The sequence below is a fragment of the Mustelus asterias genome, chromosome 2 (genome assembly GCF_964213995.1).
Source record: "Mustelus asterias chromosome 2, sMusAst1.hap1.1, whole genome shotgun sequence".
Lineage (NCBI taxonomy): Eukaryota > Metazoa > Chordata > Chondrichthyes > Carcharhiniformes > Triakidae > Mustelus > Mustelus asterias.
Window position 1 is genome coordinate 18,668,562 of NC_135802.1, and position 27,818 is coordinate 18,696,379.

Genomic DNA, 27,818 nt, shown 5'->3' on the forward strand with positions numbered 1-27,818 from the left:
ACTTCCCGCTGCCTCGGCAAAGTAGCCAGCATAACCTAGGACCCCTTCTGTCAGGGGAAAGGTACATAAGTCTGAGATCACGTAGCAACCAACTCAAGAACAGCTTCTTCCCTGCTGCCATCAGACTTTTGAATGGACCTCCTTATATTAAGTTGATCTTTCTCTACACCCTAGCTATGAGTGTAACACTATATTCTGCACCCTCTCCTTTCCTTGTTAAGGAGACTTGTGTCAGCTCACAGGGATTTCCCCCATCGGTCATTTTGAATAAGTCCTCCAATTATTTTGAATTGCACTTTCTCATGATATATCCTGACTTGGCTCTCGCAGCTGCTTCTTCCTTCTCCCATTTTCTATTCCATAGTTGCTGCGATGTTCCTTCATTGTCACTAGGTCAAAATCCTGGACCTAGTGGTTCAAGAAGGTAGCTCATCACCACCTTCTGAAGGGCAAATGGGGATGGCAACAAAAGCAGGCCTGGCCCGTGGTGTCCACATCCTGTGAAAGAATATAAACAATCCTCCTCCTGCAGTCCTCTTCCCTTGTCCTGTTATCTGCTACTCTTCAGTCCCATCCTCTTCCCTGCCTCCAACCATTACCACTAACCCATCTTCCTCATATCATGGCGTTCCTCTCACTGCATCCATTTTTGTCTTACTTTCTCATTCCTATATCCTGCGCTCCATTTCAACCCCTATCATACACAACCTAAATGCACTTATAACTTGTCTGGGGCCCTATTCCCCTATCCTGCCCCACACTCCCCGAGTGGCATGACACATCCCAGTTCCTCCGACTCAGTGATTGCACTGATTGCTCATGGCATCGGGAGACAAGTGGTGCAGGGTAATGTTTAGTAATCAAGAGGCCCAGGCTAATGTTCTGGGGACGGGGGTTCAAATCCCACATGGCAGATGGTAAATCATAGAACCCCTACAGTGCAGAAAGAGGCTATTTAGCCCATCGAATCTGCACCAATTCTCCAAAAGAATACCTTACCTAGGCCCTTCCTCCACCCTATCCCTATAGTGCTGTGCACTTATTATGGCCAATCCACCATCTTTGGACACTAAGGAACAATAATTTAAATTTAAATTAATCTTAAATTGCAGAGCTCATCCCAGAAACGGTGACCATGAAACTATCATTGATTGTTGTAAAAACCCATCTGGTTCACTAACATCCTTTAGGGAAGGAAATCTGCCATCCTTACCTGGTCTGGGCTACATGTGACCCTGGAGACACAGCAATGTGGTTGACTCTTAACTGCCCAATGGTATGGCAAGCCACTCAGTTCAGGAGCAATTAGGCATGGGAAAAAAATGCTGGGATTGCCAGTGATGCCCACATCCCATGAAAAAATACATTTTTAAAAATGGCTTCCACACATCTGCGCCTATCTCAACCACCCCTGCTTTCTCTCCATGTTCTTGTTCTGTCACTTCTCCCACTGCCCCCTTCTTCCACTTTCCCTCTCGTGTACAAAAATAGCAACAAGCCAAATGATCCATGGAGGTATTTTTGTTCCACTTGAGCCTCCTGCCATCCGACTTCACGCATCTCAACATAGTGTTTTACCACTTCCTCCCTCGAAATTACCCTTTAAATTTATCAATGCCTCAACTTCAATGCCGTCTCTGCAGTGTTCTTACTCGTCCCAGGCTAAAGATTTCCTCTTGAATTCTCTATTGGATTAATTAGTGACGCATATGCGTTCATAAAGACCAGCTTTCGATCAGCCACAAGCCAGTCCATCTTTCTTTTTAAATTTCTTTTTTTACGTGATGTGGGTGTTGCTGACAAAGCCAGAATTTATTGCCCATCTTTAATTCCTCTTCAACCGAGTGGGGCTTGTTAAGGCCATTTCAGAGGGAAATTAAGAGTCAACCACATTGCTGTGGATCTTGAGAGATATGTAGGCCAGACTGGGATAGGATAGCAGATTTCCTTCCCTAAAGGGCATGAGTGAACCACTCGGGGTTTTTATAACAATTGATGATAGTGTGTGGTTACCATTACTTATAATTCAGATTTTAGTAACTGAATTTACCTTCCATCAGCCCCCAGAGCATTAACCTGGGTCTATTAGTTCACTGAGATAACCACTCTGCCACCAGTCTCTCAACCTTATCAAACCCTTTCATTACCTGAATCAAGTCATCCCACAACCTTCACATTTCAATATGCCATGTTCAATATTCCCTTTTTGCTAATCGCTCATAGGATGTGGGCATCGCTGGCTGGGTCAGCATTTATTGCCCAGCCCTGAGGGGCATATGGATCTGGAGTCACATGTAGGCCAGACCAGGTAAGGAGGGCAGATTTCCTTCCCTAAAGGACATTAGTGAACTAGATGGTTTTTACAACAATCAGCAATGATTTCATGGTCACCATAAATTCTTAATTCCAGATATTTTTCATTGAATTCAAATTCCACCATCTGCTGTGGCAGGATTCGAACCCGGGTCCGCAGAACATTAGCTGAGTTTCTGGATTAATTGCCTAGCGATAATGCCATCAGGCCATTGTCTCTCAGATTTACAGAGGCAAAACCCATTTATAAATATGGACAGAGGGGAAAAGGTAAAGAGCGATAAAAACGTGACGACATGAGGTTGAGTGGCGCAGACAGGAAATGTGCGTTGATGAAAGATTTTTAATATAATAGATACTATTCAGAGAAAAATAAGGGAACACAGAATATACAACTATAAGCAGAACCTTTTATTTAAAAAATTTTTAATCTTTGAAACTTCCTTCTAAAGACAAAGGGTCAGGCGATTTGAAACATTGTTTTTGAACATCGGTATTTAAAACCTGTTTCTGTCACCACACATTAACATTACCACTTATTATATTAAATTGCAAATCTCATTTACAAGCACTACTGCTTTCAGAAAACAAGAGATCTTGAATCAACATTTTTGTGAAAGGGATTTAAACGTTTCATTGACTACACTTTACAACCACGGTCATGGTCTAAGATTAAAAAAATTTTTTTTTATTAGTGTCTAAGTAGGCTTACATTAACACTGCAATGAAGTCACTGTGAAAATCCCCTTGTCGCCACACTCCGGCGCCTGTTCGGGTACACTGAGGGAGAATTTAGCACAGCCAATGCACCTAACCTGCACACCTTTGGACGGTGGGAGGAAACCCACGCAGACACGGGGAGAATGTGCAGACTCCGCATAGACAGTGACCCAAGCTGGGAATTGAACCCGGCTCCCTGATGCTGTGAGGCAGCAGTGCTAACCACTGAGCCACCCGGTGCATCCACAACAAGTTTGGTCATATCATTTTTTAAGAGGGATGTGGAGAATGAGTGGGGGGGAGCGAGTTGAATTTGATAACGGAACTGGAAAGGTCATGAAGTGTCACTGGGCTGCTTCTATAAAGGATCCGGCTCCAACAAGTGAAAACTGGGTGCATCAAACAGCTTTCTGGTTGAATCTTTTTTTAAAACTTTATGCAGTTCACATTAAACTACCTGACGTACAGGTTATATAGAAACAGCACACTGTTCAATTCTTCAAATGGAATGGTTAAAACTGAATTTAGTAGGAACAATCTGATCACTGCCACAAGAAAATACTCCAGTTTTTCTGGCATTTTGCCCCAGATGCGAGGATATATTAAGGGCACATCCTGCACGCACAAAGAACACATACATCGAAATGGAGCTTTCAAGGAGGTGTCTGGATTAGCCTCTGTCCCCTGGCAAATCAGGCCAAAATCAGCTGGAAAATTCCCACTGAAAATAATAGAAATCCTCCACAATCTCCACATGAAGAGGGCTAAACCCCCATCAGGCCTTGTTGAGGGTCAGATCACAGTTAAAGGGTTAATCTCGATTTGGCCACCAGGAAAGCTGATGAATAGACTTCAGTTAACCAGAATAATTAGCAGTAGTTAAATAAAAAGGGCACTTTCCCATGTGTGGGATCACGAGTGTCGGCAGTGGTCCTTCTTTAGGAATGAATGCTCAAGGGTTAAAGAAACTGGACCCCGCCATCTGTAATAATAAAAGAGCACCTGGCCACAACACTGTTTTTGGGCTGAAGAGACACAATGGCAAATTCTTGCTTATTGTCTCTGGTGGTGTTCTTTGAGAAAATAAATTTATGCTTGACCAGCTTTTGCCACGATTTACAGAGATATGGTTTATATTCTGCAAGCGCAGCGAGAGGGGGTTGCCAGGCAGCAGCAGCAGCTCCATCCGGCCTAGTTGTCCCCAGCCCTGGCCTGTGCATCAGGGCCTGCGTGGTTGCGAGTAGCACCAGCCGGTACTCGGTCAGCAGCTTCTCCAAGCACTCGGTGCAGCGCCGGAGGTTGGCTTCCTGCTGGCTGAAGCTCTCCCCGCCATTGAGTCTGTCGATCCAGTAGAAGGCCGACATGCTGTCCACAATGAGGAGGCAGAGGGCAGGACGGCTGCAAACCATGGTCTCCAGCGAGTGCAGCAGGAGCAGCAGCTGGCCGCTGCTGCTGCAGTGGACGAGAAACAGGCGCCCCAGGCACTGCTTCACTGTTTCCTCTGTGCCTTGCACCAGGCGATGCTCCAGAATGGCAACCAGGCGCAGCATGTCAAAGTGGTAATCCGTGTCGATGAACAGGACCTCAACCTGAAGGCCCCCTGCCGACTCTGGGAGGATGCAGGAAGCCGCCAGGTGATAGAGCATTTCTGTCTTCCCTGCTCCCTCTGGACCGTGGAACTCCACAGTGTCTCCTGTGAGTGTGCAGAAGCAAAAGTCAGCATCAAACTTCAAAAAAAGCACCAAGGTATGCCTTTTGTAAAACTTCCTTTCCCAAACAAGGAACATTTGTCCTTCCGAACTGATTCCACAGTAATTATCCCAAAATGCTAAATCCCATTTCTTTGTTCATGATCAAAAATCAAAGTGGAATCACTTTGAAATGTCCACGCATTTATTTAAAAAACTGTAATTAAAGCAATTCCTGGCAGCCGCAATCATATATTAAGGTGGTGTCATTAATTACTGCGCCATTAATTTTTCAAAGTACAACGGCACAAAGGCTCTCAGTTTCAGACTGCCCTGCATTTAATGGCGTAAAGCTCATAATTGTGGATAACGACTGCTCCAATCTGGATCATTCTCAACGGCTCAGCTTCAGACACCTGAGCCACAAAGCCACGAGGCAGCAACCGGGTTTGATCGAGGCAGCTGAATGTAGCGAGGCCGCAATACAGGGGCTACAAATGACCTGTGCCCCAAGGTCAGGATTGAGTAGGGTTCCTGCTCCAGTAATCTCCACAAGCACAGTTATACCGGATGAGAAACAAAAACAGAAAATTCTGGAAAATCTCAGCAGGTCTGCCAGCACCTGTGGAGAGAGAATAGAGCCAATGTTTCGAGTCTGGGTGACCCTTCGTCAGAGGGTATCGGATGAGGACTTGATCAAGATTGGTTATCATGCCCTCAATGTCATGCCCACACTCATGTGAAGTGGGGGTGGCCATTGCCTAGTGGCGTTATCGCTAGACTATTAATCCAGAAACTCAGCTAATGTTCTGGGGACCCGGGTTCGAATCCTGCCACGGCAGCTGGTGGAATTTGAATTCAATAAAAGAAACCTGGAATTAAGAATCTACTGATGACCATGAAACCGTCGTCGATTGTCGGAAAATCCCATCTGGTTCACTAATGTCCTTTAGGGAAGGAAATCTGCCGTCCTTACCCGGTCTGGCCTACATGTGACTCCAAAGCCACAGCAATGTGGTTGACTCTCAACCGCCCTCTGAACAAGGGCAACTAGGGATGGGCAATAAATGCTGGCCAGCCAGCGACGCCCATGTTCCATGAATGAGTTTAAAAAAAAATCAAATACTGTTAGATATTCTGCACCTAATGAATGATGCTGCAGAGAGGAGTCAAAAATCTCAGAGGCAGAAGACCAAAAAAAAATGGTCAACTCTGTAGCCCCCTGCAACAAGTTTAAAAATCTAAAATCTACCTACGTTATGTTTGCTTTATAAAGCTGATACTTTAACCTGTGCCAGCACATTCACCTCAGATTTAACATAGCCAGCTGGTAAGATTCCAGACAAAATGGTTACAGAACGGACAACTGATTTAGTCCTTTAAATCAGCCAGGAGATTTCATAACACAAAGCTCCCTCGCCACCCAACACTCAGAGCGAGAAGCTGTGCCATTTGCATCGACACACATTAAACATAGTCCAACCAGGCGACTGTGAAACAGGCAACCTGGAGAGGCTGTATGCGAGTCGGTCTGAGGGAAGATATATGTGGGTTACCAAGGGAACAAGCCCCCGCGAGGCAGCAGATGCGACTCCCCATTAGCTCCCAGTTTAGGCTATCGGATCTCTGGACCGATCAAAGCCATATGCAAATTCGGGGTAAATATTTTAAAATAAAGAAGAAATGCGCATATAATTAGCACTTCTAACGACCTCCGGATGTCCCACAGAGCTAGACAGCCAATGAAATATTTTGGAAATCTAGTGGTGTAGGGAAACAAGACATCCAATTAGCACATAGCAAACTCTGACCAACAAAAGTGAGAGAAACGACCAGACTGTGGCTGAGAAATTCAATCACTCTACTCCCAGTTTACAGGCAAAGGAGTCAATCATTGTGGATGCTGTGTGCACACACATTCTGTGCTAGAAGCATGTTATTGACCACACTGAAGTGGGCTCCAATTTAGATGACCAGGATGCTTAGTAAAAGTTGTGTAAAATGTTCATTATAAAATGCTTGATGTAGGATGATTTTCTGAATTGGACTGCCACAACTCATCCTGTGGGACCCACACTCCCACCAATCACGGTGCTCACAAGCAGAGGAACTTGTTCCATGCCGCTTAAACGGCTCATCTGCATCCAAACAGGCCGTCACTGGGTCAACAGCAGAGGAGCCCTGGCCTCCCTTGAAATTAGCAGACACCACTCAACTAGAATTGAACTTGGCCAATAGGAACATAGGAATTAGGAGCGAGAGTGGGCAATTCAGTCCTTCGAGTCTGCTCCGTCATTCTATATCAAGGGTCTCCAAACTACAGCCCACGGGCCACATCCGGCCCGCAGCGGGCTAACATCCGGCCCGCAGCCAGTGGGGCAGGACGGAATTCCCACTGCCGAAAACACTCCTGTGCCCGGAACCCCACCGCTGACTCAGGATCCGGACGTGGGGACGGAAGCCACAGGCCAGACATTTGCTGCCGCTCCGCGTGGTGTCTGATGGACCCATGGGAATCCCCGCCCTCTTTATCGGCCTATTGTCCAATCAGAGCTGCCGTCCTGTGACTGACAGTTCATTAAACGAATTAGCAATTGAGACATCTGTTATCCAATTGCCGCTCTGCATTGACTGAGTGACAGCTGCTTTATCCAATCCGTAAGCTCCATCTGTCTGAAATGAGCGAGAACAATGACAATGATGGCGGCAATTCAGACCAATTCAGTTATGGAAGGAAAAAATAAAAGAAAAGTGGACAGTGAGTGCCGCCTGTTTAATGAAGAATGGGGTGTAAAGTACTTCTTTGTACAAGCAGGTGATAAAGCCTTGTGTGTCATATGCAACAAAACTGTTGCAGTTTTGAAGGAGTACAATGTACGTCGGCACTATGAGACCAAACATGAACCAAGTTATTCCCAATTCACAGGAACACAGTATTTGGAAAAATTTGAATCAATGCAACGCAGGCTGCTTTCCCAACAAGCTTTTTTTATGCAGAACAGAACTGAAAATGAAGCTTTAACCAGGGCCAGTTACAAACTAGCTTATGTGTTGGCTAAAAGAGGAAAGCCATTCACCGATGGAGATCTCATCAAAGAGTGTATAGTGGAAGCAGTGGAAGAGTTATGCCCAGAAAAAGCCAATCTGTTCAAAATCATCAGTCTTGCGCCAAATACTGTTGCTCGTAGAATTGAGGATATAGGAAGCAATATATTTAATCAAATTGCAGATAAAGCAAGAAATTTTCAGTTGTATTCTCTCGCACTTGATGAATCGACTGATGTGTGTGACACATCACAACTCCTAGTATTCATCTGTGGCATCAACAGTGGATTTAATGTGACACAAGAATTTGCATCAGTGCATAGCATGCACAGCACAGTAACTGGAGAAGACATCTTCAAAGAATTGCAAAAAACTGTGTTAGAATATAACCTGGAGTGGAATAAACTGCAATGCGTGACAATTGATGGAGGAAAGAACATGTCTGGAGTGAAGAAAGGTTTGGTTGGACAAATCACAAAAGCTTGTGAGGTTGGCAGATTCTCAAAGCCCATGTTTCTGCATTGCATTATCCATCAACAAGCATTGTGCGGAAAATATGTGGATATGTCTTGCGTTCTGAAACCTGTTGTTTCAACAGTGAATTTCATTTGATCTCACGGGCTTAATCATCGCCAGTTCATTTATAAAATTAATTATTTTTCTTTGGCCCCCGAAAATGTGTAAAATATACGACGTGGCCGCCGTACTGAAAAGTATGGAGACCCCTGTTCTATATGATCATGGCTGATTGCCATCACATCCCAACTCCACTTCCCTGCCTTTCCCCATAGCTCTTTATCTTGCTTTTGATCAGATATTTATCTATCACTTTCTTGGATCCATTGATTGATTCTGCATCCACTGCACTCTGGGGCAGAGAGTTCCAGAGATTCACAACCGGCCGTGAAAAGTAGCTTCTCTTTAGCTCTTTCTTGAACCCCCTCCCCCCCTTATTCTACAACTATGACCTCTTGTCCTAGACTGTTCTAGAAGGGGGAACATTTGGTTAATATTTACTTCATCAATCCCATTGAGGATTTTACATACCTCAACCAAATCCCCCCTCATTCTTCTGTACTCCAGCGAATACAAGCCCAGGCTACTCAACCGCTCCTCATAAGACAGCCCCTTCAAACCTGGAATCAATATAGTGAACCTCTCCTGAACCGCCTCCAGTGCCACTCCATCCTTCCTCAAAGAAGGTGATCAAAACTGAACACAATACTCCAAATGTGGTCTCACCAAAGCCTTATACAATGGGAACAACACTTCTCTACTTTTATACTCTAGAGCCTTTGCAATAAATGCCAAGATTCCATTTGCCTTCCTTATAACATTCTGCACCTGCATACCCACTTTGAGACATGCACAAGGACACCCAGATCCTTCTGCACAGACACCTTTTGAAGCTGTTTCCCATTTAAATAGTAATTTGCCCTTTTATTTTTCCAGACAAAATGGATAACTTTGCATTTATCCACATTAAACTCCATCTACCAGATTCTGACCCATTCCTCTAGCCTGTCAAAATCCATCTGTAAACTTTTTATGTCCTCATCACAGCCTGCTTTCGCACTTATTTCCGTGTCGTCAGCAAATTTCGCTATGTTACACTCTGTCCCTGCTTGTAGATCATTGATATAGATTGTAAATAGTTGCTGTCCGTGAACTGAACCAGCACGTCTTTTGGACTGTGGGAGGAAACCAGAGCACCTGGAGGAATCCTACGCAGACATGGGGAGAATGTGCAGACTCCGCACAGACAGTGACCCAAGCGGGGAATTGAACCTGGGTCCCTGGCTCAGTGAGGCAGCAGTGCTAACCATTGTGCCACTGTTGCCACTGGAACAACCACCCAGCCAAAAGCGTTTCCTGTAAACCATTCCTCCTATCTTCAATGTGCCAAAAATTCTTACCATAATTGTCCTTACTCTCACTGCTTACCAGTTCAACTTTTTGGATTTTGTTCTACGAAATAAACAGCGACACCAAAACCAGAACAAAAATCAAACATTTTTCAAACAAAACTCCATTTGTCTAATATTCAATTGGAATCCTTAAGAATCACTTTTGCACAACCTCTCAGTGCCTGTTTTAAGAGTTTGATTCCTTTTCCGACAAAGCCAGAAGTAGTCGATGCCAAAACATTGAACGTATTCAAGAGGCGGCTGGATATAGCACTTGGGGCGAATGGGATCAAAGGGAGAAAGCAGGATTAGACTATTGAGTTGGATGATCAGCCATGATTGTGATGAATGGTGGAGCAGGTTCGAAGGGCCAAATGGCCTCTTTCTGCTCCTATCTCCTGTGTTTCCTCAGTAGCTACATCTTGCAAGGTGGAGGGATGCTGTTCTTCCAGCAAGGACGCTTCTGATGGCTGTGGTAAGTGACCTCGAGCAGCTTTGGGCTTTGAGTACCCGGCCTCAGGCTGCAACACCTCGGCGCAAAGTGAGGCAGCCTGGTCCAGCTGGCTGCAATGGCGCTAACAAGGGCAGGGGTGGAGTGGGTGCTGAGGGAAGTGGGCATGTCAACTGTCTGACAGCGGTGAGGCTGGAGGTGTCAGGAGAGAGTTATTGTGAAGAGAGGACAGGGTTTTCACATCAATCAGTCCACCAAGTGATCAGAATGGTGAACTGAAAGTTCAGCTCTTTCGCACCGGCCAACTCTACTGGTCCCTTCCCACTTGAGGAGGCTGCAGGGCCAAGAGGCAGAGGATCATTTTCCTCCTGTCTGCACTGGGTATTCACTGAGTATTCTTACTGTGTTTACCCCAGTCCAACGGCGGCATCTCCACATCCTGGGAATTCAGAGCAGGATCAGATAACCTTCGAGGGTGTGAGGAAGGAATCAAGCTACGGTTCTTGCAGCCAGTTTCCTCCTCCTCAAGCACCCCACTCATCAGCAATTAGAAAACATCTCCACTTTGTGGCTGCGTTGAAATTGCATCACACATGCATAATTCCCCACTCCTTCCCCCCCACCACTGCTTGCAATAAGCAGCACTGGCTGCAACCCATCTCTGTAGAGTGAGCCACCAGCACCAATTTCGTGTGCCCCTTGCTCCTACGCCAACAGGTGCACGCTGTCCGTGCCATGCCTCCTTTGTGCCAGCTCTCTTGGTCCAGTTAACGTGGTAATGGTGATAAATACTGTCCAGGACACCGAGAGGGCTCTCTTGTTTTGTTTTTTGAATAGTGCGGTAGGATCTTCTGTCTGACGCTTTACCAGCTCCTCAGGAGACCCAGAGCACTTTATAATAGATCCCTCTCTGAAATGCAGTCACCTTTGTAGAGGCAAATGCTGTGATCATAGAAATCATAGAAACCCTACAGTACAGAAAGAGGCCATTCGGCCCATCGAGTCTGCACCGACCACAATCCCACCCAGGCCTTACCCCCATATCCCTACATATTTTACCCACTAATCCCTCTAACCTATGCATCTCAGGACAATAAGGGGCAATTTTAGCATGGCCAATCAACCTAACCCGCACATCTTTGGACTGTGGGAAGAAACCGGAGCACCCGGAGGAAACCCACGCAGACACGAGGAGAACGTGCAAACTCCACACAGACAGTGACCCGAGCCGGGAATCGAACCCAGGTCCCTGGAGCTGTGAAGCAGCAGTGCTAACCACTGTGCTACCGTGCCGCACGCCCCTGGTCTCCCTGTTCTGCTTTTCAGGGAAGCAAAGAACTTATCAAAGCTAAACTTGTGGTGGGGCGAGGGGGGGCGGCGGCAGAGAAAAATTATGTCAGACGAGCCTTAAATTCTTACAGCAATGGAACGTTTCTCTGCTTTCTATCACATAGAATCCCTACAGTGCAGAAGGAGGCCATTCAGCCCATTGAGCCTGTACTGACAACAATTCCACCCGGGCCCTATCCCTGTAAGCCCATCTATTTACGCTGTTAATCCCCGACACTAAGGACAATTAACATGTCCAATCCACCTAACCCACACATAGAATCCCTACAGTGCAGAAGGAGGCCATTCAGCCTATCGGGTCTGGACCAACAACAATCCCACCCAGGCCCTATCCCTGTTACTCCATATATGTGATGTGGAGATGCCAGCGTTGGACTGGGGTAAACACAGTAAGAGTTTTAACAACGCCAGGTTAAAGTCCAACAGGTTTATTTGGTAGCAAATACCATTAGCTTTCGGAGCGCTGCTCCTTTGTCAGATGGAGTGGAAATGTGCTCTCAAACAGGGCACAGACACAAAATCAAGTTACAGAATACTGATTGGAACTTGGCTATCAGTTTAGGCTATCAGCCAAGTTCCGCACACATGAGGACGGCCTAAACCGGGATGTTGGATTAATGTCACATTATCAGTAACCCCCACAGCTTGCCTCCTGGACTTGCGGGCTATCCTGTCTGGAGACAATACACATCTCTTTAACCTGTGCTTAATGCTCCCTCCACCCACATTGTCTGTATCTTTAAGATCTGGTTGGTTGTAGGGATTTGCATTCTAATCAGTATTCTGTAACTTGATTTTGTGTCTGTGCCCTGTTTGAGAGCACATTTCCACTCCATCTGACGAAGGGGCAGTGCTCCGAAAGCTAATGGTATTTGCTACCAAATAAACCTGTTGGACTTTAACCTGGTGTTGTTAAAACTCTTACTGTGTTCACTCCATATATGTACCATTCTAATCCCCTGACACAAAGGGACAATTTACCATGACCAGTGCACCTAACCAGCACGTCTTTTGGACAGGAAACCGGAGCACCCAGAGGAAACCCATGCAGAAACAGGGAGAACGTGCAGACTGCACACAGACAGTGGCTCGAGGCTGGAATTGAACCCGGGTCCCTGGTGCTGAGAGGCAGCAGTGCTAACCATCTGATTTCCACATTTCCACTACCCCAATTAATTGCATGGGCTTCAATTTTGCGACTTCGGGTAAAAACCGCCCCAGCTGTATGCCCAGAGATTTCAACAGGGACACAGAGTTGCAGCAAGGATGGGGTTGCTGTGAACTAAAGCAGCCCGACTCAACGCATGTCCTCACACTCTTTATAAACTTTCAATGGAGGCAATTTGACGGCAGCACTCGAACAGATTTAAGCTGGTGATTTATTTTTATAAAAAGCAGCACGTGCCAAGGAGCCAGATGTGCAGCAAGCTCCAAAAACTGAGAAATATTCCCCAACTCTTTCCTACTTGCCCTGCTTCATAATGCAAGCGAGGAGCCAGCAAGTGATTTTTATTTAAAAAGCCACACGCATGACAAGCAGGAGGCAATCCGTCTGGCACTGCGCATTATGTCACCACCGCTGACAACACTGGCATCACCCCTGTTGTTTATAGTTGGTTGGGGAAAAATAAATAAAGTCAAAGCTCCTACCTTCTGCCATCAATTTTGGAAACGCAGCGGCGGGGTGGTGGATTTTGTGTCGCTCTGTTTTTATAGTGGCAAACAAGAGCTGAGTTATGGGTTGATTCAGTTCTCATTGATAACACCAGTGAAGTGTTGGACAGCAGCAACTGAATACATTAAGGCAGGAAGGAAATATTTCTCAATAAACCCAAGGTTCTGGGTGATGCAGTGAATCAGGAGGACCACGGTTTGGAATTCAGACCGTGCCGAGGAGATTAAAACCGTCGTCAAATCTCTGCGGGGTTCCCGCACAAAATGAGATTCAGCCAGCCTGGTCCAAGTGCCATTAATCAGGAATCCAGGGTGCAAAACTGCCCATAACTCAATACTGAGGAGCCATAAAGGACAGCTGGTGCGAGGAGAGGAGATATCGTAATGGCAAGGGATGCAGTTTAAAAGGCTGGTGACAATGTTGGGAGAGTGCCCAATCCTCTTTCACCCACATCTAACCCTAGACTGCTCCAGAACTGGGAACATCTCAGCTGCATTAAGGGCTCAAAGCAGCGTTTTACAGGTTTCTGATTGCAAATTATTTTACCCATGTGGAGATTATTGATGGGCAGCATTTGGAACACTGCAGGGGTGCAGTGATCTCTGCAATCCTGATCTTGCAGCAATGTTGGCTACCCTACTTTCAGTACATTAACAATTTGGACAGCTTTGACAGGAGCAATTCTAAAATTGACAACACCTAGAAACAGGAGACTTGGCGGGTTTAAAATTAATTCTTGTTGGAAAACAAAATGTATGCGGGACAAATGAGGGTGGGAAGGGGGGGTTGAATATAATTCAGGGCTGTCTGAGAGGTCAGGCTGATTCCTGGGATGGCAGGTCTTAAAGTTAAAGTTTATTTATTAGTCACAAGTAGGCTTACGTTAACAATGCAATGAAGTTACTGTGAAAATCCTCGAGTCGCTACACTCCGGTGCCTGTTTGGGTACACTGAGGGAGCATTTAACATGGCCAATGCAACTAACCAGCACATCTTTGGACTGTGGGAGGAAACCGGAGCACCTGGAGGAAACCCACGCAGACACGGGGAGAATGTGCAGACTCCACACAGACAGTGACCCAAGCCGGGAATCGAACCCGGGACTCTGGCACTGCGAGGCAGCAGTGCTAACCACTGTGCCACCGTGCCGCCTTGTCATATGAGAGACTACGTCGGTTAGGATTACATTCACTGGAGTTTAGAAGAGTGAGAGGGGATCTCATAGAAACTTATAAAATTCCAACAGGGTTAGACAGGGTAGATTCAGAAAGAATGTTCCCAATGGTGGGGGAGTCCAGAATTAGGGGTCATAGTTTGAGGATAGGACTGAGGTGAGGAGAAATTTCTTCACCCAGAGAGTGGTGAATGTGTGGAATTCACTACCATCGAAAGTAGTTGAGGCCAAAACGTTGCCTAATTTCAAGAAGAAATTAGATACAGCTCTTGGGGCTCAAGGGATCAAGGGATATGGGGGGGAAGGGGGATCAGGCTATTGAATTTGATGATCAGCCATGATCAGAATGATTGGCGGAGCAGGCTCGAAGGGCCAAATGGCCTCCTCCTGCTTCTATGTTTCTGTCACTGCAGAGCCCGAAGCTGTGGAATTCCCTTCCTAAACCTCTCCCCCTCTACCCCATTGCGAGCCTCTCTGTAAAGCTACGCCAATGACTAACCCTTTGGTCACCTGCCCCAATACCTCATGATGTGACTAGGCGTCAAATTCAATTTGATAATCGTTCCTGTGAAGTGACCTGGGACATTTTGTCATGTTGAAGGGATTACATGAATGCAAGTTGCTGAGGGAATAAGCCAAAAATCTTTCAAAATAAAAAGTGGGATGAAAGCACGTTGTAGTCTTATGATTTTCTGCTTTTCTTTTGCAGTTAACTAGTCTTTGAACAGTGCCCCAAGTGTTATGAGTGGAGAATGGTCAAGGGACCGCAAATAAAAATCTACATCTTTAGATTCAAAGACTGAACTGTTATATGGAGCGTGAAGATTACTGTGTTCAATGTCAGAAAATAAATATGTCTTTCATTTTTGTAGTTAAAAGGTCTTGATGAATTCACTGGATCTGAGCGGTTATAATGAAAAATACACTTGTCTAATTACTGAAATGTTCATGATTGGTTAAGAATTCAGCTTAAGCATTTAGAATCTACGGACTCTCATAGAATCCCTACTGTGCAAGTGGCCATTCGGCTCAGCGAGTCTGCACCGACCCTCTGACAGGACCACCCTCCACCCTATCTCCGTAATCCCACACATTTACCCTTAATCTACACATTTTAGGATTTCATAGAATCATTGAAGCCCTGCAGTGCAGAAGGAGGCCATTTGGCACCAGCCACAATCGCACCCAGGCCCTCTCCTCAGAACCTCATGCATTTATCCTAGCTAGTACCCCTTAACACCAAGGGGCAATTTAGCATGGCCATCTACCTAACCCGCACATCTTTGGAGTGTGGGAGGAAACGAGAGCACCTGGAAGAAACCCACAGAGGCACAGGGAGAATGTGCAAACTCCACACACACAGCAACCCAAGCCGGGAATCGAACCTGGGTCCCTGGCGCTGTGAGGCAGCAGTGTTAACCACTGTGCCACCCCTGGATGCATGGCCAATCCACCTAACCTGCACATCTTTGAACTATAGAAACCCACGCAGACACGGGGGGAACGTGAAAACTCCATACAGACAGTCACCCAAGGCTGGAGTTGAACCCAGATCCCTGGCGCTGTAAGGCAGCATTGCTAACCACTCTGCTACTGTGCCGTCACACTACAAACTCAGATGCAAAACCATAAAATACTAATTTGAAAAACAAAATGTGAGGAATTAAGACATTACAGAACTGTTCCAAGGGAGTGTTCAGATTGGATAGTTTTCTTCACATTAATGGCCACATCATGTACTTGCTGGTAAGACTAGAAAGCTTGGCTGGCGGTGGCACAGCAAGATCCCACAAGCAGCAAATTTGATAAATGACGAGCTACTCTTTGGTGGAGGGATTGAGGGATAAATTCCACTTTCACATCACATGTTTTCAACAAAGATAAACTAACTCCTTAAAATGACCACAAACTTCGGACTGTGTTCAAAATGCCTACATTTTTTGTACAAATTTTATTGGGAAATACTCAAACTAGATAAATAACTGGAGCACCTTAAATGGAATTGGAGAGAAAATTATGCAATAAAATAGAAGTGTAAACAGTTTGGATTTTAAAACCTTTCCAGACCTTTGCCAGGTCTGACGAGAGGTCAGTGAATTGAAATGTTTCTCTCTCCACAGATGCAGTCAGGTCCGCTGAGTTCTCCCAGTGGAATGTTTATATTTCACACTTCCACCATCTGCGTGGTTTTGTCTTTGTGGCAGGGCTGCTCTGCTGACGTGCTTAGCTCAGGTAACAAATGACAGAGTCCATCGCTGAGGATCAATAACTTCCCACCATTGGTTTTGATCCTTTCAGGGGATAGTGTGAGCCAGCTTTCATTGCCCATCCCGAATTGCCCTTGAGAAGGCATCATGACCAATGTCAAATGTCATCTAGGCGTCATCAGCCTACTTTTCCTCGTCGTCTTTTTGTGAAGTGGCTGGTCATGAGAACACCAAGTCAGGATTGTAGATTCCTAGGACTGTTATTGTAGGAGAGGAGATATGAAAAAACACTGGCGGGTCAGATAAGGGAGAATCCCAAGATATTGTAAAGGGGAAGAGAATAACCAGAGACAATAGCCTCCCAGGAGGCTAAGGAAATTTGGCATGTTTGCTACGACTTTCACCAACTTTTGCAAATGCATCATAGAAAGCATTCCTTCTAGTTGTATCACAGATCCCTGAAGGCGGCAGGTTAAAAGGGTAGTTAAGAAGGCATATAGGACACTTGCCTTTATCAGCTGTGGCATAGATCATAAGAGCAGGGAGGTCATGTTAGAGTTTTACAGAACGTTGGTGAGGCCACAGCTGGAGTACTGTGTGCAGTTCATGTTGCCTCACTGCAGGAAGGATGTGATTGAACGAGAGAGGGTATAAAGGAGATTCACCAGGACGCTGCCTGGCATGGAGCATTTGAGCTGTGAAGAGAGGCTGGATAAGCGCGAGTTGTCTTCTTTTCAAGGCTGAGGGCCGACCTGATTGAGGTGTATAAGATTTTGAAGGGTATGCACAGGGTAGATAGGAAGTAGCTACTCCTGAGTAGAAGGGTCAATAACGAGGGGGCATAGTTGAAGGTGAGGGGCAGGAGGGTTAGAGGGATTTGAGGAAAAGTTTTTCACTCAGAGGGTGGTGGGAGTCTGGAATGCACTGCCTGGGAGGGTAGCACAGGCGGGAAACCTCACAGCCTTTAGAAGACATGCGGACGAGCACTTGGAATGTCATAACATTCAAGGCTATGGGCCAAGTGCTGGAAAGTGGGATTAGTGTAGATTTGGTGTAGCTTTGGTGCAGACTCAATGGGCTGAAGGGCCTCTTCTGCTGTATGACTCTATGACTATAATCCAGATTTGGGCGTAATCAAGGTCTTCATTCAAAGGCCAATGGTAAAAAGAATCTGACCTTCCGCCAGTGCCCACTCCCGATGCTGACACACCGAGCAACAGCTCGTAGATCACAATTGTACTTCCTGGTTGCCACAAATTCACCTGACCACTCGAGCATAGATCTTGCATACAGGCCAAAAGGAAGCCTCCTGTTGATAACCATGAGGGAGAACTGATCCAGTGCATGTTTTATACGCTTAAGCTATCTTGAGACTTTGCTGCGATGGGGGAAAAATCAGTGACACAATCCCTTCTCAGCAAGATGCTGAAGCATTGCAACCAGGTGTCAACTGGGACCAATATTCCCATCACTCTCACTTCAGGGCACCGGCCAAAATGTTCCACAAGGTTTACCCATTGTTCAAGGTGGTGAGTAACGCACACCAGAGCCCTGGATGAGTCTATCAATCCCATACTCCTGTTTGTTAAAAGATACAGTGCAATGTGCAGAACTGTCTTGTGCCAGAGACTCTGTCGCATCTCTGGTGAAATCGTCAAACAAATCATTGATGACGTTGCAAAATAGGTTGGGTGAAGGTGCTCTTCTACAATAACAGCCCTAGAAATCTAAAATACTTAAAAACTCGAGACTTTTCAGAGTCATTGGCCAGAATGTTACCATCGTTCATGCTGGCAGGATTTTCCCATCCTGCTGCAGTGGACGGAGATTTGGCTGGACACCAAATTCTCTGACCTCATTGCAGCGGGAGCGTGGCATGAACACCCGGTAAGATCGCGCCCATAGAGTTTTACAGCGCAGAAAGAGGCCCTTCAGCCCTTCGTGTCTGCGCCAGCCATCTATTCTAAACCCATCTATTCTAAACCCATTTTCCAACACTTGGTCTGTAGCCTTGTATGCTATTGGATTTTCAGTGCTCATCAAAATGCTTCTTCAATGCTGAGAGGGTTTCTGCCTCCACCCACCCTTTCAGGCAGTTCCAGATTCCCACCACCCTCTGGAGGAAAAAGGTTTTCCTCAAATCCCCTCTAAATTTCCTGCTCCGTCCCTTAAATCTATGCCCCCTGATTTTGACCCGTCTACTAAGGGGAAAAGTTTCTTCCTATCTATCGAGATATTTGAGCCTCAGAAATAACTAAATGAGATTTATCAACAGTAGGAACAAAGCGGCCAAGTCCATTTAACTTGGGCCCTGATCTCCAAAGAAGAACCTTCCAAAGTAGTCGGTGTAGAGGCTAATCTGCCATCGGTGAAACCATTTCCTCTCTTTGGATCAAAATGAACCAGATAAGAGCTGTCAGATAAGAAGCCAATAGCTTCCAGACTCTTCCAAGTTAAATGAACGCCATCGAATAAGACGCCAAAATGGTACCAAGTGGCTAAAAAACACAAGCCAAGTATTTATTTAAAAGTCACCACGCTAAAGCAGTCCTGCCAATTGATAGCACTGTCTTCTTCACTGGTTTTAAGGCCTTGATGTGGAAATGTGACATTCTGTAGCTGCTCCTTGGCTCCCGGTACTCACTCCCTCCCACTGCTCACTGCTTGAGACAGGAACTGGGTGCCAAGGTTAACAAATATAACTTCACAGCTCCATTCCTCACATTTGGGAACATAGAAAATGGTGCATTCACAGCTAAAGGGTAGGAAATGCAGTATTTGCACAACCATCTGTTGTTGTTTTGCATTGCACCCGTTTTCCGTCTTCCACCTTTGGGAGCGAGTGCAGAGCAAAGTTCACGCAGGACATGGGAGTATGACAGCGCAGGGTGTTTCCCAGCCATCGTGCACTCAAGGAGCCTATCAAGGCGACTGGTAAGGGAGATGAAAATAAAAGCATGCCAAAACTCTGATACAAATCGCAAGCAATAAAAGTTGCCTCATCACACGCAAAGTGAGTGGTTGAGTGTCAGCCGTGACTCAGTTGCTGGCACTCTCGCCTGAGTCACAAGGAACCAGATTCAAGTCCCACTTCAGGGTCTGATCATAAAATACCGAGGCTGACTTTCCAGTACTGAGGGAGCGCTACATCGCTGGAGGTGCTGAATCTGACAGAGACATTAAGTCAGGGCCCCATCTGCCTGCTTGTAAAGGATCCCTGTGGCACTATTTCAAAGAAGAAAGGGGAGTTCTTTCATAGTATCCCTACAGTGCAGAAGGCCATTTGGCCCACTGACCACAATCCCACCCAGACCCTATCCCCGTAACCTCCCCTCCAGTGTCCTGGCCAATATTGATCTATTAAAGTGCATTTATCATCAGAAAGGCGGTGATGTAGTGGTATTGTCACTGAATTAGTCATCCAGAGGCCCTGGGCAAGTTCTGGGTATCCGGGTTCAAATCCCACCATGGCAGATGGTGAAATTTGAATTTGATCTGGAATTAATGATGACCATGAAACCATTGTCGATTGTCGGAAAAACCCATGTAGTTCACTAACGTCCTTTAGGGAAGGAAATCTGCCGTCCTTACCTGGTCTGGCCTACATGTGACTGCAGAGCCACAGCAATGTGGTTGGTTGACTCCCAGTTAGGGCAGTAAATGCTGGCCTAGCCAGCGACGCCCATATCCCATAGATGAATAGAAGACAAAGTGCAAGTTATCTGGTCATTGTCACATTGTCGTTTGTGGGAGCTTGCTGTGTCACGTTTTCCTACATTTTAACAGTGACTACCTTTGGAAAATACTTCATTGACTGCAAGATGTTGAGTTGTCAGGAAAGGTGCTAGTGAAATGCTTTTTTTCTCTCAAATTGGTGGCCCCAGTCATAAAGTCTGATAGCGCGTTGTATAGACTGACATGGACAGAGCTGCTGAATAAGGTGCCCGAGACACTGCCGCAATTCCCATATAATGGCATAACATTCGGTACGGGACTGAGGGAGTGCTGCACTGCCAGAGGTGTTGTCTTTATGACGAGGCTTTAAACCGAGCCTCTGTCTGCTCTCCCACACAGACATAAGCAATGGCACTATTTTAAAGAGCAGGTGAATTCTCCTTGGATTGCTGGTCAATTTTTACCACTCAATCAATATCACAAAAAACTAATTATCTACCCATTGTCATCTTGTGACACGGTGGCATAGTGGTTAGCACTGCTGCCTCACAGCGCCAGGGACCCGGGTTCGATTCCCGGCTTGGGTCACTGTCTGAGCAAAGTCTGCATGTTCTCCCCGCGTCTGTGTGGGTTTCCTCCGGGTGCCCCGGTTTCCTCCCACAGTCTGAAAGACGTGCTGGTTTAGGTGTACTGGCCATACTAAATTCTCCCTCAATGTATCCGAACAGGCGCCGGAGTGTGGAGACTAGGGATTTTCACAGCAACTTCATTGCAGTGTTATCGTAAGCCTACTTGTGACATTAATAAATAAACTTTAAATTAAAAAAAACTAAACTTGTTGTCGTGATTCCAACATTGTACTTCAAAAAATGGACTTTATTGGCTGCGAAATGCTTTGAGATGTCCAGTCGCCAAGAAAGGCGCTATATAAATGCAAGTCTGTCTTGCTTTTACTTCTGACTTATTCATCCACCATAAAGCAGTAGCTCTGCTTTTATGAGTTCACATAAATAAATTTCAATTTTCTACTGGAATAGAGTGCTGTTCCGGAACATTCCAGAGAAAAAAAACACCTGGGTTGAAGTTGCAAACATGATCCCTCACAATACTGTTGATGCTTTATGATTCCTCACCCTGACTTGGGAATCCATCTTCAGTAAATAGCCGCGGTTCGAGATGTTTCAGAGAACTTCTTCCTTTGAGTCGAACCAGCAGCTGCCAAAATATCAAAAGCAGTATTTCAATATTGAAGTGAAGTCCTTAATCAGTTTGAATTTTAATTATATCTGCGTGACACTGCTACAACAACTCTTCCCCCTGTTGCTGATCACAGCTGTATATAAAAAGGAGCTCAGACAGATCTGGACACAAGTGCACATTGTGGGGGGGGGGGGGGGGGGGGGCGCGGAGAAGGGGGAGCTGGCACTGGAGTGAGGTAAGCAGCAGTGTGCAGCCTGGGCCATGAACATCTTCACTGAGGGAGAGAGGTGGAGGGCAGACAACAGCACTGGGAGGAGGGGAGGAGGAGGGAGGAAGGTTAAGATCAATGATCCATTCCAGCGCCACTGTGAGATTTCTTTTGTAGTTTCCCACTAGCCTTACAAAGGGCCTTGTCACCTGGAGTGCCATTTTCTCTGGCTCCCTAACCCATCCCCTCACATCTGAGACTCGAACCTGTGACCTGTGTCTGGAAAATGAGTTAAGTACAGAGCAGGAACATAAGAGTCTGGGACAAAAGAGCTGATTCAATCGAAAAGATCTTAGAATCCCTACAGTGCAGAAGGAGGCCATTCGGTCCATCAAGTCTGCACTGCCTCTGATAGTGTATCTTACCCATGCCCTCTCCCCTGCCCTATCCCCATAACCCCGCACGTTTACCATGGCTAATCCAGGGGCAATTTATCATAACCAATGCACCTAACCCGCACATCTTCGGACTGTGAGAAGAAACCGGAGCACCCGGAGGAAACCCACGCAGACACGGGGAGAATGTGCAGACGCTGCACAGACAGTCACCCAAGGTTGGAATTGAACCTGTAAGCGATTACAATCCCCTTTCGCCCCCACCCACAAATAAAATTAATCATATTTTTACAAGTCTCTTGACTGATTTTCCACATTGGATGAGCAAGATTGCCAGAGCCAGTTAAACAGCGGGCATGGGCGAGCTCTGATGTATGTTACTGTTTGTTTTTGCCATGAACTGAACTGTGTGTGAAGAAAGCCAGGAAGAGGGGAAAAAAGAGGGGTCGAGACAAAGCCATCAGACACACATGAAGAGCTGAAAAGTTGTCACAGGCTGGCCGGCCCCAATAAACCCTTCGTTCAACCTTGCGGATGTAACAGGCAACATCAAATTGTAAGAACATACATTTTTACACTTATATTCTCGTTCAATAGATTCCCTCACAGAAGTGTGTGCACTTTTAACATGCAGTAGAACATCTCAACCGGCTTCACAGGAGTGTTATCAAACTAACAGGGGGAGGTGATGGCCCACTGGTATTATCGCCAGACTATTAATCCAGAAACTCAGCTAATGCTCTGGGGACCCGGGTTTAAGTCCCGCCACGGCAGATGGTGGAATTTGAATTCAATAAACAAAATCTGGAATTAAGAATCTACCGATGACCATGAAACCATTGTCAATTGTCGGGAAAACTCATCTGGTTCCTGCCCTTTGGGGAAGGAAATCTGCCAACCTTACCTAGTCTGGCCTACATGTGATTCCAGAGCCACAGCAATGTGGTTGACTCTCAATTGCCCTCGGGCAACCAGGGATGGGCAATAAATGCTGTAGTAAGAAGTCTCACAACACCAGGTTAAAGTCCAATGGGTTTATTTGGTAGCACAAGCTTTCGGAGTGTCGCTCCTTCTTCAGGTGAGTGAGGAGTTGTGTTCACAAATAGGGCATATATAGACACAAACTCAATTTACAAGATAATGGTTGGAATGCAAGTCTTTACAGGTAATCAAATCTTAAAGGTACAGACAATGTGAGTGGAGAGAGGGCTAAGCACAGGTTAAAGAGATGTGTATTGTCTCCAGCCAGGACAGTTAGTGAGATTTTGCAAACCCAGGCAAGTCGCGGGGGTTACAGATAGTGTGACATGAACCCAAGATCCCGGTTGAGGCCATCCTCATGTGGAACTTGGCTATCAATTTCTGCTTGATGAAGGAGCGGCGCTCCGAAAGCTTGTGCTACCAAATAAACCTGTTGGACTTTAACCTGGTGTTGTGAGACTTCCTACTGTGCTTATCCCAGTCCAACGCTGGCATCTCCACATCAATAAATGCTGGCCAGCCAGTGACGCCCATGTCCCACGAAGGATTAAAAAACTGATAAATTTGACACCAAGCCACACAAGTAGGTTTCAGACTAAATGAGAAAAAACATGGCCAAAGAGGTAGGATTTAAGGAGCACCTTAATGAAGAAAAGAGAAGTAGATATCCGGCAAGATTTAGGGAGAGCATTCCAGAGCTCTGGATCACGAAGTGCCTCCAATTGTGGAGGAATGAACATCAGGGAGGGGCACAAGATCAGACTTGGAGAAGCATAGTCATCTCTAAGGATCATAGAATCCCTAAAGTGCAGAAGGAGGCCATTTGGTCCATCAAGTCTGCACCGACCACAATCCCACCCAGGCCCTATTCCCATAACCCCATTCATTTACCCCGCTAATCACCCTGACACTAGGGTCAATTTAGCATGGCCAATCAACCTAACCCACATATCTTTGGACTGTGGGAGGAAACCGGAGCATCCGGAGGAAACCCACGCAGACACGGGGAGAAACGTGCAACCTCCACATGGACAGTGGTCGGAATTGAATCTGGGCTCCTGGCGCTGTGAGGCAGGGTTGTAGGAGGTTATCACACTAGGGAGGGTGAGGCCATGAAGGGATTGGAAAACAAGGATGAGAATTTTTTTAAATCAAGGGGTTCCTAGTCCCTGAATCAATGTACATCAGCAAGCAAAAGGAAAAAGAAAGCAGGGATGGTGGTGTCTGGGACATTGTCACAGGTGTGATATCATGAGTATGACTACGTCAGGCTGTTTTGCTTGACAAGTCTATGGGACAGCTCGCCCAACTTTGGCACAAGCCCTCAAATATTAGCAAGGAAGGAATTGCAGGGTCAACAGGGCTGGGATTGCAGTTTCTGTGTCCGGTGCTTAGCTCGGTGCCGGGTGGTCTGTTCGATTTAGAAACATAGAAAAACTACAGCACAAAACAGGCCCTTCGGCCCCACAAGTTGTGCCGAACATATCCTTACCTTTTAGTCCTACCTATAACCCTCCAACCTATTAAGTCCCATATACTCATCCAGGAGTCTCTTAAAAGACCTATTGAGTTTGCTTCCACCACCACTGACGGCAGCCGATTCCACTCGCCCACCACCCTCTGTGTGAAAATCTTCCCCCTAACATTTCCCCTGTACCTACCCCCCAGCACCTTAAACCTGTGTCCTCTCGTAGCAGCCATTTCCACCCTGGGAAAAAGCCTCTGAGAGTCCAGCCGATCTATGCCTCTCAACATCTTATATACCTCTATTAGGTCTCCTCTCATCCTACGTCTCTCCAAGGAGAATGAAAAGATTTCATTCCTTTTAAACTTCGTAATGATCTGACACAACTCAGTGGCTTGCGGGGCCATTTCAGAGGACACTTCAGAGTCCACCACACTGATAATGAGGAGGTTGACCAGGGATGAGATAAGGAACTTCAGCTATCCGGTGAAGTTGGAAAAACTAGAACCATTCTCCTTGGAAAGAGGTGACCTAATGGAGGTTTCAAGCTGATTAGTGGTTATGTTCGAGTTTTGAGCGGCAGGGTGGCACAGTGGTTAACACTGTTGCCTCACAGCCCCAGGGACCCGGGTTCGATTCCTGGCTTGGGTCATTAGGTAGATTGGCCATGCTAAATTGTCCCTTAATGCAGGGGGATTAGCAGCGTAAGTATGTGGGGTTACGGGGATAGGCCTGGGTGGGATTTGTGTTGGTGCAGGCTCGATTTGCCGAATGACGTCCTTCTGCACTGTTTGGATTCTATAATTGTAGAAACGTGCAGCACAGAAAGGGGCCGTTCAGCCCATCATGCCTGTGCTGGCACTTTCCAAGAGTAATCATGCTTAGTCCCTCATTCGCCACCCTTTCCAAGTGTAGTCCTCTACGCTGTTCACCCTCAGGTACCTGTCTGACTCCCTTTTTAAATTATTAATGGAATTGGTTTTATCATATTGTCAGGGAGCGCGTTCTGAATCCTGATAACTCCCAGAGAGATAAAAAATTCAGCTTCCCTTTAGATCTTTTTCCAATGATTTTAAAATTGACTGTTTCTGCTTACTGAGAGCGCATCCTTTCCCAATGTATCATAGAATCCGGCAGTGCAGAAGGAGACCATTTGGCCCATCGAGTCTGCACTGACCACAATCCCACCCAAACCCTATCCCTATAACCCCATGCACTTACCCTAGCTAGTTCCCCTGACACTAAGGAGCAATTTATCATGGCCAGTCAACCTAACCCGCACATCTGTGGGAGGAAACCGGAGCACCCGGAGGAATCCCATGCAGACACAGGAAGAAAGTGCAAACTCCACACAGACAGGCACGCTAGGCCGGAATTGAACCGGTATTAACCACTGTGCCACGGTGTCGCCCCAAAGAGACCTTTCAGCTCATCTATCTGCACCGACTCTCTGAAAGAGCATCTTACCCAGGTCCAACCCCCCTGGCCTATCCTCGTATTATATGAATGCAGTTAACTCACAATCAATACTGCGCTACAGTTAAATCTGAACAGTTACTAAGGTAAAAATAAATACAATCCAAACCGAGATATATCAAGGTTCAGTTATTTCATATGAAAAATTGTATTTCATAAACGAGGGATCAAAAACAATCTAACTTAGTCTAAAGAGTGAAATGCGAACAGAACAAGTAAAAATTTGTGTGATTGACAAGAGATTGAGCAATGTGGAGCTTTGTGTTGGGATTGTTTTAAAAAATGGAAACACTAAAAAGCAATTAATACACACAACATGTATCCTGAAAGAGAAATATCTTACAATGTTTCGGTCAAAGACCCACATCTCTGTTTACATCCCTAACTCTGTAGGTCCTTCATTCTCCAGTCCCTGTCCCACTCTCTTTCAAAATTATTAATGGAATCAGTTTCCAGGCCACACTTCTGGGGCGAGTGTTCCAGATCCTGACAATTCCTAAGTGAAAACAACAAAGGTGGCACAGTGGTTAGCACTGCTGCCTCACAGCGCCAGGGACCCGGGTTCAATTCCTGGCTTGGGTCACTGTCTGTGCGGAGTCTGCACGTTCTCCCCATATCTGTGTGGGTTTCCTCCGGGTGCTCCGGTTTCCTCTCACAGTCTGAAAGATGTGCAGGTCAGATGCATTGGTCACATTAAATTCTCCCTCAGTGTGCCCGAACTGGCGCCGGATTGTGGCAATTAGGGGATTTTCACAGCAACTTCATTTCAGTGTTAATGTATGGTGTGGAGATGCCGGCATTGGACTGGGGTGGGCACAGTAAGAAGTCTCACAACACCAGGTTAAAGTCCAACAGATTTATTTGAATCGTAATTCCAAATAAACCTGATGGACTTTAACCTCGTGTTGTGAGACGCTCTTACAGTGTTAATGTAAAGTTTTTAAAATTTATTTATCAGTCACAAGTAGGCTTACATTCACACTGCAATGAAGTTGCTGTGAAAATCCCCTAGTCGCCACACTCCGGTGCCTGTTCGGATATACTGAGGGAGAATTTAGCATGGCCAATGCACCTAACCAGCACATCTTTCAGACTGTGGGAGGAAACTGGAGCACCCGGAGGAAACCCACGCAGACACGGGGAGAATGTGCAAACTCCGCACAGACAGTGACCCAAGCCAGGAATCAAACCCGGGTCTCTGGCGCTGTGAGGCAGCAGTGCTAACCACTGTGCCTACTTGTGATCCTAATAAATAAACTTTAAACTTAAAAAAAACACTGGGTGTTTTGCCAATGATTTCATCTGGCTTCTGTGTTCAAAGATCACTGCAGGAAGTGGCTGTAGATGATACATGAATAGGCGAGGGCGATGCAGATATGAAAGTCCCTGATGCTTGTGCTGTTCAGGACAGGATCCAGCAAATAAATTAAATTAATTTCACTGAAACTCGCTCTGAGGAGGCCCAGCCACCACTAGTATATTCACCTTACCTCCGTGCCTGACTCTCTCTGCCGGAAATCGTTGGTCATGACTGAGATGTTTTATTGCTGACAACAAAATTAAAGTCAAACAACTGAGAGCAGCTCCTAACCAGCAGCAGCCATCTTCCTTCACCTCTGACCCTGCACTTCCTCCTCCTGGTGGTTGCCGTGGAGACCACAAACACTGCTGCAGTTTAGTTTTGTTATCATGAATGCTTTCTTCTAACATATATCTCATATCTAACATTGCAGCAAAAGATAGATAATAGTAATTGGCGAATATATATATATCATTTGCAAAGTTCTGCCCTTAATAAATAAGTGACATAATTTTAAAGTATAACTAAAGTTTAAGTTTTAATGTTATTTTTAAGTGTCACAAATAGGTTTACATTAACACTGCAGTG

At 46.0% G+C, this 27,818-nt stretch overlaps 1 protein-coding gene across 1 annotated transcript; it reads right to left on the reverse strand.

The window, feature by feature from the left end:
• Nucleotides 1-2,639: 2,639 nt before the first annotated feature.
• xrcc2 (X-ray repair complementing defective repair in Chinese hamster cells 2) lies at nt 2,640-27,554 on the reverse strand. Its single transcript, XM_078227602.1, has 3 exons — nt 27,421-27,554; nt 21,339-21,420; nt 2,640-4,726 (listed from the first exon to the last, which is right to left on the reverse strand). The coding sequence occupies exons 1-3, from the start codon at nt 27,457-27,459 to the stop codon at nt 3,993-3,995; spliced, it is 855 nt and encodes a 284-aa protein (XP_078083728.1). The 5' UTR covers nt 27,460-27,554; the 3' UTR covers nt 2,640-3,992.
• Between the last annotated feature and the right edge of the window lie 264 nt (nt 27,555-27,818).

What these genes read in the sequence shown, in the direction of transcription:
- xrcc2 (XM_078227602.1), bottom strand. Translation starts at nt 27,459, where the DNA reads ATGACCAACGATTTCCGGCAGAGAGAGTCAGGCACGGAG. An exon ending in AGAGAGAGTCAGGCACGGAG is followed by an intron (nt 21,421 to 27,420) that starts GTAAGGTGAATA and finishes ATATTTTGGCAG; the next exon opens with CTGCTGGTTCGACTCAAAGG. An exon ending in AGATGGATTCCCAAGTCAGG is followed by an intron (nt 4,727 to 21,338) that starts GTGAGGAATCAT and finishes GCACACTCACAG; the next exon opens with GAGACACTGTGGAGTTCCAC.